The sequence below is a fragment of the Somniosus microcephalus genome, chromosome 7 (genome assembly GCF_052327205.1).
Source record: "Somniosus microcephalus isolate GS21.2 chromosome 7, FLI_Smic_1.0, whole genome shotgun sequence".
Taxonomy (NCBI): Eukaryota; Metazoa; Chordata; class Chondrichthyes; order Squaliformes; family Somniosidae; genus Somniosus; species Somniosus microcephalus.
This window is the reverse complement of record NC_140993.1, coordinates 111,117,043-111,129,991: the sequence shown is the minus strand read 5'-3', so window position 1 is coordinate 111,129,991 and position 12,949 is coordinate 111,117,043. Positions and strand designations below refer to the sequence as shown.

The 12,949-nt window shown below is 40.7% G+C and overlaps 1 protein-coding gene across 15 annotated transcripts in view; it reads right to left on the bottom strand.

Annotated features, from left to right (window-relative positions):
- The window catches only part of efr3a (EFR3 homolog A (S. cerevisiae)), a 278,874-nt gene that overhangs the window by 192,161 nt on the left and 73,764 nt on the right, over window positions 1-12,949 (bottom strand). For 12 of the 15 annotated variants that reach the window (XM_085992836.1, XM_085992828.1, XM_085992830.1 and 9 more), the window contains exon 3: window positions 3,855-3,992. The exons of 1 other annotated variant lie outside the window; for it this stretch is intronic. In XM_085992836.1, the coding sequence (XP_085848962.1) occupies window positions 3,855-3,945 (91 nt within the window). In that variant the 5' untranslated portion in view covers window positions 3,946-3,992. Of the gene's footprint in view, window positions 1-1,309; window positions 1,476-3,854; window positions 3,993-12,949 lie in introns of those variants that run through there. 2 more of the 15 variants (XM_085992844.1, XM_085992845.1) reach the window with 2 other exon arrangements.

Below are 12,949 nucleotides of genomic sequence, written 5' to 3'. Positions count from 1 at the left end.
GGGGGGGGTCTGGGGGAGAAATATTTAAATCATCCATGTTAAAGTTTTGAATAGTCTTTAAACACATACTGTATAGCAGCAAGAAACAGTGCATTAGCAAAATTCTTTAACACTTACCTACTCTGCAATGCACAATATTCATGATTAAAGCACATAAGCTAAGCCAGTAAACCCCCAAGGTGATAAACAAAGTTGTCATTGACACGGCTCAAAATACTGCTGAGAAACTCAGTTAATTTCTCAGTATTGCCGAAAGGCAGATATACAACCACCACCTGCAACTCTAGCTGCTGTAGCAGAGGCTCTTCCTGATATTAAATTAAGTTTTATCAACATGGTATCCATTATTCTAAACACAAATCTAGTCTCCGCACTAAAAAGGTGCATAAAAAATGCATAGATCAAATCAGCAATTAATTATTCAATTAAAACTGAACAGAAACCTGAGACAGAACCAGTTCTGTTATGCGACTGAACCTTTTTTACTGTAGTAAATTAACATAAATCAACAGAATTATAACAAGACTAAAATCCCTGTGTTCCTTCTACTTTTGCAGGATTTTTGTGGGGTTTTGGGGGGGGGGGGGGGGGGGGGGGGGGGGAAAGAGAGGAGGAGTGGAAAAGAGGGCCTTGATAACTGTCTTGAGCCTCAAATGGTTCCACTCCAATTCCTTCCATCTCCCTCTTTACCACTTTCCCATTTACCACTGCATGACAGTGAACTGAAAAATAATGGAGAATAAAAAAAAAAGATACTGGCAAGAACACTGCACGTGTTTTTTTTTGTGCTGATGACATCCAGTCAGCAGCACCTCGAGATTTTCTGATCTGTTTGAAAATGAATTGTTCCAACTGGCTGAACACTACTTCAAAGTGGAATGAGGACAAATGCGGATTGAATGCAATTTAGGTGATATGATCTCAAAAATCAGAATTGAATAGAGAACTGTATTAACAGTAGTCTGTAACAATTTTAAATATGTTTACAACTGGTAAATTATATGTAGATGCAACTTATGCATTCAATTTTCCATTAATTATAAACACAAGACAGTTTCCTTAAATGGAATAAACTATGGTAAGTGACAAGTAACAATCAAGAACCATAAAATCATGTATTCCATGATTTGTGTGGAAGTGGTCAATATAATGTATTTGGTGTGTATTTCCTGTGTAGCAGTTAAGGGCATGTTACATACAGTAATAGACGACACACACACAGAACCCAGACATCATTCTTAGTGCATTAAATCAAGGTCACTACATTCTGCCTCTACAACAAAGAAAAATAAATCACGGCCATCCATACCAGTGTTATAGTTGAGAATTAAATGCAACACATTTAGCAGCAATAACTGTCAGCTTAAAAATGACCCAACTGTCCATCCTTCTGGCACAAAAACTGTTCATCTGCCACCAGAAATTAAGCAGAGTAGCCATTTGGAGAGAACAAAAAAAAATCTAGAAAATATAAAAGATACTAAATTTGACACTTTTACCTTATTTACCACAGTTACTCAGTATGTAAAAGAGGAAGCACTGTTAGATCTAGTAATGGGAAATGAACGAGAACAGATATGAGAAGTAAATGTAGAGGAAAATCTAGGGTATAGCGATCACAACATAATAAGGTTTAAGATTGAGCAGGACATAAGTAAGACAAGGACCAAAGTAATAAATTGGAAAAAAGCTGATTTTAGGAGGATAAGAATGGAACTAAGGAAAATACACTGGAAACATTTACTGAAAGAAACAGAACAGTAGTGGGAATCATTTAAAACGGTGATAGAGTGTGTCCAGGAGAAATATATCCCACTAAAAATCAAGAACAAACTAGCCAGTAAGGACACACCATGGATGAAGAAATAAATAAGGGCAAAATTAAAACCAACGAAAAAGGCATACACTAAGTATATAGACGACAAAGGACAGGAGGACGAAAGGGAATATGAAAAGGTTAGGAAAGAAGTGAAAAAATAATTAGGGTGGCAAAGAGAAACTACAAAATTAAATTGTCAAGAAATATAAAAAGAAATAAAGTATTCTACAGATACATAAATAACAAAAGAAAAATCAGGATAGGGATATGGCCACTAAGGGATACACACGATAAACTCACAGCAAAATGGCAGAAATATTAATTACTTTGCCTCGGTATTTACCAGGGAGAGTAAAATGATAGACAGGACATTAGATGAAGAGATCAAAACAATACCAAGACATTTAAGATAGAAAGAGAGAAATAATTGATAAACTAATCAAACTTGAGGATAAAACCCCTGCTCTGGATGGATAGCATCCACACATATCGAGGGGGGTTAGGGAAGAGATATCCTTACACAAAGATGTAATAGAAAAACCATCTAGAAACTGAAAATGTAATAAAGCGTAGTCAGCATGGATTTCAAAAAGGGAAATCATGCTTGACCAACCTTATTGAATTCTTTGAAATAGTAACTAAAGGGGTAGATAAAGGGCAATGCAGTAGACGTAATAGATTTAGATTTCCAAAAGGCCTTCGATAAAGGTACCGCATAATAGACTCGTGACGAAGGTCAGAACATGTAGAGCTGGTGACAAGTGGCAGAATGGATAGCAACCTGGCTACAAAACAGGAGAGAGAGAGTGGGGGTTAAAAGGTAGTTACTCAGACTGGCAAAAGGTGGGAAGGTGTTCCACAAGGATCAGTGCTGGGACCACTGCTGTTCACCATTTACATTAACGATTTGTACTCAGGAATTAGTACAATTTAAAAATTTGCAGATGACACCAACTTGGAGGGGCTATAGTTAATACAGAGGAGGACTGCGACAAAATACAAGATGACATTCATAAACCTGCAGAATGGACATGTAATTGGCAAATGAACTTCAATATAGATAATTGAGAGATGGTACAGTTTAGTAGAAGAATAAGGAGGTAACATAATCCTTGGAAAATAAGTGTCTAAATGGGGTAGAGGAACAGAAGGATCTGGGGGTACAGATACACAAATCATTAAAAAGTACCGATGCAGGTTAATAAGGCCATAAAAAAGGCAAACATAGCACTGGGCTTCATTTCTAGAGAGATAGAATTGAAAAGCAGGGAAGTTATGTTAAACTTGTATAGAATCTTGGTTAGACCGTACTGTGTACTACTGTGAACAGTCCTGGTCTCAATATTAATAAAAAGGATAGAGACACTGGAGTAGGTGCAAAAAGGATTTACTAGAATGATACCAGAACTGTGAGGTTTTATCCAACAGGAGATATTGAACAGCCTAGGTCTCTTTTCTCTAGTAAAGAGAAGACTGGAGGGTGACTTGATGGAGGTCATTAAGATTATGAAAGGGTTTGATAGGGTAGACACCAGCATGGACCGGTTAGACCAAATGGCCCGTTTCTGTGCTGTAAACACTTTGTAATATTCTGTAAATAATCAATACAAGGCTGGTTTTAGGAATTCAACATACAATTATGTACTGCAACTTATATCCACCTGGAATTTTCACAGGATTCTCCAATCATCTGCCGTAATTTCAGTGGAAGATTGGCAGAACCCTTGGGAAACCGTGCGAACACCAGTTTATGCCATTTCTCTGACGTTTCCAAGTTACGCAGGAGATCAAAGCACCCCTGTGGAAAATCTACACTGAAAACATTAGTCCAAAAGTTTGAAGATATCTATACAAGAGATTTACATTATTCTATCTGCATCACAAGAAACCCTATAAAAAATACTATGAATTGATTGAGAGGTTAGTATCCTCAATTTTCAGATATCAAACTTATTACATCTCCTACAGAAACAGTCTAGATTTATATAATAAAACAAAGTGCAGTATAAATATAATGTACATTATTCTAACTTACCACAGGTCAGCAAGGGTCTTGGTTCCCACCCAGTGTTAAACCTGTAGACTTGTTCAGGTTCTGCTCTTGGTACCTGAATATACCTTCGCATCCTGTACACTCTGTAGCTTCAGACTTAAGACTTAGATTTCACTGCACCTACAGAATTGTATACCCATAGTCAGACAGATGATCTTTGGACTCTGTTTACAGTAACACTAGATGAGTTTATATCAGAGAACTAACTTTCTAATCAGCAACAAGTATGGCCACTGGCTATACAAACAGGATGTCAAAACTGGGATACAAGACCTCAAAATACAATGGTGATTATCTCATGTTAAAATGCTCCACTTTCAGAACCAGAGAGATACTGGTCATGTCAGGCCAGAATTACACAAACTGAAAATTTAATTGAAAAATGTTTCTCCGGCTCAGAATATGCATTAGAGGTATTTAATTACCTGTTCACCAAATGCTTTTCAATTTAGCAGATTTTGAATTGGCCATTCTTGTAGCCTCAGCCACCTTGGAGGTCAAGTACCAGCAATGTTGTTATCCTGAACAACCACAGTACAACTCTACATTTCACAGTTGCTGTAAACATGCACCAAATGGAAACATTCTCCTTTGCTACAAACAGGATTTGAAAGATTAGACTGAAAAGCACACAATGGCTCGGTGAGGATTTTGAACTGTAGGAAACAGCAAGATGCTTGAAAGAAGATGAGCAACATAGCATGATACTACAGGTTTACAGCAACTTGTGCCGAGTTTACACAGTACAATCTCAGAACTGCAGGCCAACTATGGAGAACACGTATAAGGGCAACACATCTGCATAAAGTTCATTCAAATCAAGGTCTTAAGTATACCTAACCCAGCAGGTGTATACACAGCTCCAGAAATTTCATATCCTAAAACTCACCAATCATAGTAGGACTATTTATTCTCAAAGTAAAAAGACAGAGCTCCATAGTGTTCTATTTTTCCCCCCTTTAAAAGTATACAGTTGAGAAAGCAGGTGAAGGTGCATTTACGACATTATGGGCCTTCAGTAGATTTTAACCTTCAATACTGTATTTTCGTATCTTGAAGTTCTGCAACTTCGCATCAGGAACTTACTTTTTTGGCAGAGGTCTGTGCTCTGGTGTCAACCTTAGCTCATTGGTAGCACTTTCGCCTCAGAGGTCAGAAGGTTGTGTGTTGAAGGCCCACTGCAGAGCCTTGAGCACATAAATCTAGGCTGACACTTCAGTGCATTACTGGAGGGAGTGCTGTACTATTGGAGGTGGAGGAGACATTAAACTGAGGCTCCGTCTGCTCTCAGGTGAATGTAAGAAAATCCCATGGCACTATTTCAGAAGAGCAGGGCTGTCTGTGTCCTGGCCAACATTTATCCCTCAACCAACATCACAAACAGATTATCTGGTCATGAGCTCATTACTGTTAATGGGATCTTGCTGTGTATAAATTGGCTGCCACGTTTGAGGGACCTTGCGTGTAAATTGGCTGCTGCACTTCCTACATTACAGTGACTACGGTTCAAACATAGTCCATTGGCTGTAAAGCGCTTTGGGACGTCCAGAGGTCATGAAAGGCATTATATAAATGCAATTTCTATTTCTTTTTCTTCCTCTGCTATTTCACCCACTCTGGAGAATCATTAGCTGTGAAGTGCTTTGGGACATCCAAAGACTTGTATATCATTTTCTTTCTTTCTTTAATCCTTCCCTCAAAGTAATATAAATTTGAAAGAGAGCTAGCAAAAACAATTATCAAGTCAACTGACACGATTATGCAGAAGGTTGTTGTGTACATTATATAAAGTAGAATATACATTGGGAACATTATGCATGTCACAACAAAAACATTTTCTCTAAGCTACCAGTAAAATAACTTGTATCTTGTGTATTTCAGAAGATCAATTCCAGTCATGCTCAGGTTAATCAAAAGAAACCAAACCTAATGCTCTCAATTTCACACATAATTAGAACACCCTCAGTCACTTTATTCTCAAGTAACATTTAACACTAGTTTCATTATATATTTTAATTTGCATGTAATGACTTACCATCAGTTCACTGGACAGACTGATAATCCAGAAAGCTGTGACCACACACGTTTATATAGACCATATAAACCAATACAGGAAATTCTTTTATCCGGCACCGACGGGACCGGTGTGGTGCCGGTTTATCAAAAAGTCCGGATTACAGAGAGGTATAGTAAAAAGGTACGAGAGCCCCGTATACGGCCACATATCCAGGCGTCCCTGGTGCAGGAACCCCGGTTACACGGCCACAGATCCAGGAACAGCCACTAATATGAAGTAAAACTTACCTGAACCTACTCCTGAATTTTGCCGGTTAACAGAGATTTCCGGCTATTTAGGTGCCGGTAAATCGAGAGTTTCACTTCATTGGCTGTAAAGCGCTTTGAGATGTCCTTCGGTCATAAAAGGTGCTATATAAATCTAAGTTCTTTCATTTTACACACACCTACATATACACAGAGAATTTGTGTGGTTAGCAGTTTAGTGGATTGAGAGAGGAGGAGCCTTGGTTTGGTGGGTAAGGGAAAGTGGGTTGTGGCCAAGGCCGCTGAACAGATGGTCTCAATCTTATTGACACGAGGTCCATGAGCTCCTCACTCTTCTGTTGGGGGGGTGGGGGGGACAGAGAGGGGTATAAGCAGGTTTGTAGTGGAGAAAAAAAATATTCAGGGCTTATCTTTGCATTCGGGAATGACCCTGGTGTAGTGAGCAATTTTGATAGAGGAGAGCAAGGCCCAACAGTGCTTGATGTGGTCCAGCTAGATCTAATGATGGATGGCCAAACCATGTGCACCAGATACATTCAGGTCTGCATCCTTGGACTTGAAGGTAAAAAGATGGTGCCGTAGCAGTGAGAAACAACCAAGTGGGGAGAGAATAAGGGTGTTACTAGGGACAAGGGCATAAAAGGTGGAGGTGAGGGAGTGAGAGAGAATTCTAAATCAATCTCAATGATTAGTGCTGCAAAATGGGCTTGCATGCATCGTCTTGTTCTTATAACATTTGGGAGAACTCCTAAAAGGCCACAGGCTGATATTTTGATGTTGTAAGCTCAAGCTGTTGTGACAGTTTCAGAAAAAGTTGATTATATTTTCACCAAAGTCAGTTGAATTGACTCACTTCCTGACTCCCCAAAGCCTTTCCACCATTTACAAAACACAGGAGTGTGATGGAATACTCTCCACTTGTCTGGATGAGTGCAGCTCCAACAAAAATCAAGAAGCTCGACACCATCCAATACAAAGCAGCCTGGTTGATTGGCACGCCATCCAGCACCTTAAACATTCATTCCCTCCACCACATGGCAGCAGTGTGTACCATCTACAAAATGCACTGCAGCAACTCGCCAAGGCTTCTTTGGCAGCCCAGAGACAAGATTTGGTAGGACGAACACACTTTAGTTACCAAAAAAAAAACATGTAAGCATGGATAGATGTCTAACTTTTGGCTCAACTATTAAAAACAAATGCATATTTCTTCAAATCAGAACTTCTTTCGAGTGCGTGGCAAAGCACTCATTTGTCGCTCACAGTAAACTGCACTATTCAAAATGTCTCCTCTTATAACGTTTTGCTTCACCAGTGGAGAGAACTTTTTACAATTAAAGCATTTGGCATAGCTATGGTTACAATATAAAACTGCTTCCAGTAACAATTAAGATAAGCTCTTTCTTTAAAAGGTATTCCAGATTACTTTTGTTCATGGAAATGCTGACAATGCAAATTTACACAAATTTGGAAGCAGGCTATTACTCAATTTGACAACAGTGGAGAATATAAGATACTGCAATTAGAGAAGGATTTCTGTTTGTTCACTGGCATTTGAGGAGGTATGGTCATCTGGTAATGCTGCCTCGGCAGTAAGGTCAGCTCAATGACAGTACCCAGTGTAATGTATATGACACGAGGTAAACCCATAAATGGGATTGCAAACACCTTCCGTTGATGAGCAGCATGCACGTTGCAAAAACTGCACCTTAAAACAAAATCCTCAGCTTATGAAAAATGATACGAGTGCTGTGAAACAACCTGCAAGTGGTTTAGTGCTGCAGCACTAAAATAAACTGTACCAGCCCTGTACTTTTATTGATAGAAACAAAACAGCACATATAAATGCAGTTAATTTTCTTTACCAGTGACCTTCATCCAGTTTAAATAGACTGAACTAATTAACATTTCTGAACAGATTAACATTTAAAAAAAACTCAAAACCCAGCAGGGAATGCTCCAGTTTGCAGCACTTAGGCACTTAATACATAGCTTCATTACAAAGCCTAGTAATGTCCTTTCTTGTGTAGAACATCCATCTGTTTTCCAGAAGGGCTGTAATTAAGCCCAGGTGCTGTGAGGGCCTGTCCCACCAGCCAAAAAAAAAACCAATGTCACACATTGGTTTTCTTGATGAATTTATATTGCCCCTCCTTGGGTACAGCAACTTTCTCCCGGATTCCACCTACAATATAGCTTAGGATTTCAAATAATCACTTTACCTCGCATAAGAATAATTATACTAAATGGTAACCTCATCCATTAAAAACACAAATTCTTTGGGCCTAATCCTAATTTACCAAAGGCTTTGAAATAAAAGCAGCTATTGAACAATTAACACCAATGCCGCATTTCAACTGGAGAAAAATACTTCCTAACTGCACTGGAATCTAGTCCATTTGCTGTGGAAAATGTCTTTTTTCCAAAAGAAAAGCCACTTTATTGGCCAGTGCTGAGACATGCAAGCTCCTCAGCTACTCAAGTGCCATTTTTGGCTCCAGTGGCACCTTTATTCATTTTCTTAATTTACCACCAAATTGAGATTCCACTGCATTAAACTATGAACATAAAATAAACCACAAGTGAGCACTGCAAAGTTACAACACAGAACAATCTACTAATTTTGTCCTGCAAAGTTTTATTCCCTTCAATTATCATGAAAATCTACATAGTTAAAGAACTGAAAAACAGTGGTGCCTTATCCCTCCAACCTCTCCACACCACAGCATTCGACATGGCTGATCATCCTCCAACAACTCTCCTCCATTTGACTGCATTAGCAGCAGACATGGGATCGGTTTCTACAGGAAACTAGTTTTTTATCCGGCACCGACGTGCTGCCGGTTGATCAAAAAGTCCGGATTACAGAGGGGTATACTTACCAAGGTACGAGAGCCCCGTACATGGCCACAGGTGTAGGAGCCCAGGTTACACGGCACTTGTGCAGGAGTCCCGGTTACACGGCCACAGGTGCAGGAACCCCGGTTACACAGCCACTAATATATAGTAAAACTTACCTGAACCTACTCCTGAATTCTGCCGGTTAAGAGAGATTTTCGGATATTTAGGTGCCGGTTAAGAGAGTTTCCTGTACATGTATGCCGATGAAAATCAGCTTTATCTCCACCACCTCTCTTGATCCCTAGATTGGTTGTGAACTGCCAGACTGCCAGTCCAAAATTCAATCTTGAATGAGACTCTAGCTCAGCACTGGGAAGACTGAAGCAATCGTTTGCCCCCGCCACAAAGATCACTTCATTGTCGCATATTCCATCTGCCTCCCCAACTGCGGTCTCACGTTGATCCAGACACTTGTTTTTTCATTTGTTTTTATGGGACGTGGGCACCGCTGGCAAGGCCAGCATTTATTGCCTATCCCTAATTGCCCTTAAGGTGGTGGTGGTGAGCCACCTTCTTGAACCACTGCAGTCCGTGTGGTGAAGGTACTCCCATAGCGGTGAGGTAGGGAGTTCCAGGATTTTGACCCAGCGATGATGAAGGAATAGCGATATACTTCTACGTCAGGATGATGTGCAACTTGGAGGTGGTGGTGTTCCCATGTGTCTGGTGCCCTCGTCCTTCTAGGTGGAAGAGTTTGCGGGTTTGGGAGGTGCTGCCGAAGAAGCCTTGGCGAGTTGCTGCAGTGCATCTTATACATGGTACACACTGCAGCCACGGTATGCCGGTGGTGGAGGGAGTGAATGTTTAAGGTGGTAGAGGGGGTGCCAATCAAGCAGGCTGCTTTGTCCTAGATGGTGTCGAGCTCCTTGAGTGTTGTTGGAGCTGCACTCATCCAGGCAAGTGGAGAGTATTCCATCACACTCCTTACTTGTGCCTTGTAGATGGTAGAAAGGTTTAGGAGAGTCAGGAGGGGAGACACTGGCCGCAGAATACCTAGCTTCTGACCTGCTCTTGTTGCCACAGTATTTATGTGGCTGGTCCAGTTAAGTTTCTGGTCAATGGTAACCCCCAGGATGTTGATGGTGGGGGATTCAGCAATGGCAATGCCATTGAATGTCAAGGGGCAGTGTTTAGACTCTCGCTTGTTGGAGATAGTCATTGCCTGGCACTTCTGTGGCGCGAATGTTACCTGCCACTTATCAGCCCAAGCCTGAACGTCGTCCAGGTCTTGTTGCATGCGGGCATGGACTACTTCATTATCTAAGGAGTTGTGAATGGCACTGAACACTGCAGTCATCAGCAAACATCCCCATTTCTGACCTTATGTTGGAGGGAAGGTCATTGATGAAGCAGCTGAAGATGGTTGGGCCTAGGACACTGCCCTGAGGAGCTTCTGCAGCAATGTCCTGGGGCTGTGATGATTGACCTTCAATCGCCACAACCATCTTCCTTTGTGCTAGGTATGACTCCAGCCAGTGGAGAGTTTTCCCCCTGATTCCCATTGACTTCAGTTTTACCAGGGCTCCTTCATGCCACACTCAGTCAAATGCTGCCTTGATGTCAAGGGCAGTCACTCTCACCTCACCTCTGGAATTCAGTTCTTGTCCATGTTTGGACCAAGGCTGTAATGAGGTCGGCAGCCGAGTGATCCTGGCAGAACCCAAACTGAGCAGTGAGCTGGTTATTGGTGAGTAAATGCCGCTTGATAGCACTGTCGATGACTCCTTCCATCACTGATGATTGAGAGTGGACTGATGGGGCAGTAACTGGATTTGTCCTGCTTTTTGTGGACAGGACATACCTGGGCAGTTTTCCACATGGTCAGATAGATGTCAGTGTTGTAGCTGTACTGGAACCATGTGCAACCTCATTGTTCTGTTTGGCCAGAGTTTTGCTTCAAACCCTATCTTCCTATCCATTACAAAGAGCCTGCTTACTTCCACACCAACAACATTGCCCACCTCATCCCCAATTGCTACTTATATGGATTAATCCTTATATATGCTTTTGCCACCTCCAGAATCGCTTACACCAAAATTCTCCTTGCTGGCCTCCAAACTCCCAACTTGTCTAAAACGATATCCAGTCCCACACCAATCCCTGCTAACCCATCATCCTGGTCCTCACTCACTAGCATTAGTTCCCCATCCACCAATACCAACATTTATCTTTCAATCCCTGCATGACCTCACGCTACCCAATCTCTGATCTCCTACAGTGCTATTCCGCTCATCCCAAAACCCTGTTTACCCAACTCTTGTACATGCCGAACCCTTCTACCACCACTGGTGCAATACAAGTACCTGTTCCAGCACCTTTCACATCCTAAAATGCTTCACAACCAATGAATTACTTTTAAAGTGTAATGATGGTTACGCAGGAAATTTACTTGCAGCAAGGTTCCACATGCAGCAACGAAGATAAAATGACCAATTCATCGGTTTTTGGTCAAGGGATAAACATTGGCCACAGCTTGGAGAGCTTTTTTTTTCCTTTCACTTCTGCATTGTTTTGTTAATCCATCTGAAGAGTTTACAGTCCTCAATATAAACATCTTTAAAAATATTTAATTTTCCCCACAAGTAAGGTTTTCTTATCCTGTCAATTTGTTTAAGCTGATTCCTCATTTCTCTGAAGTTATCCTTTTAAATTTGTATACCTGAGTATTAGTTTATCCTATATCATGTCAAATTTGATCACATTATGTTTGATGTCACACAAGTGCAACATTGTGTTCACAGCATCCTCTGAGTCGCTTGTCATTAAGGAGTCAGATTCCAGATGTTAAGTTGGTTAAGGTCCCCATTCTCAACTTTGAAGTGATGAGGAGCTTGTGTACATAGAATAATCCGTTCCTTTTTTTGTTTTGACCTGCTGGTTTATATCGAATTGCTACTATGGCCTTTATTCCATTCTCACCATATACAGTCTACTCCTTAACTTAAAGTAGACATTTGCTTGAAAAATATTGAATTTTCCAACAGTTTAAATTAAGCAATTTTAATGCAACATTTAAAATGCCATTAAACAAAACTAAGTTCTGTCACTTCACAAGCTACTCTAATTGTGGTTTTCAACCTGAAATGTTAACTCTTTCTCTCTCTCCACGGATGCTGCCTGGCCTGCTGAGTTTTTCCAGCATTTTCTGTTATTTCAGAATTCCAGCATCCGCAGTATTTTGCTATTCTACTCGAATTGTGGTTTGTTTCCTCCCCACAGCAGATTTGTCCACGAAAATAAAAATTCCATCGAGACATCCGACTTAATTGTCAGGCGCTTGCTCAACAATCACATAACTAGACAGCAAACCAGTCGTGTGAGCTGGTTCATACTCGGTCTGCTCATTGGATACATTCGCCAGGACCCCTTCCTCACTTTCACTAACTGCACCATCCTCCCAGTCAGCATCAACAAATTCCATCATCAGTCAGCCAGCCAGACATGAGAACTTCCTTATCAACACCAATAATGGATTCAAAAGTTACATTTTCTGGCAGTGACAGTGAACTCATGCGCTTAGAGGTTCACTGCTTCAGAGTTAGCAATCAGTATGTTTATTGCATTCTCAACTGTCAGATAGAGCTGCTTCCTCCCTGCTGGGATGATTTTACAATACCAAAGCAGTTGGCGATGAACTTTGCATTCAACTCCCCGTGATGAATGGATTCATGTGGATTGCATTCAGAACATTTAACAAAAATAGCACACCAGCATCACACAGCAATCATTTTTTACACCTAATATTTCTTGTTAGCATAAAAATCACCAGCATCCCATTGGCTGGATCATAAATGTGTTTGGTGGTAGAAATATTAGCTCAGTTGTATTCACATGCTAGAAAATGTGGTTTAGCATGATTCAAAGCAATGTTCTTTAATGTTACAGCCACCTGA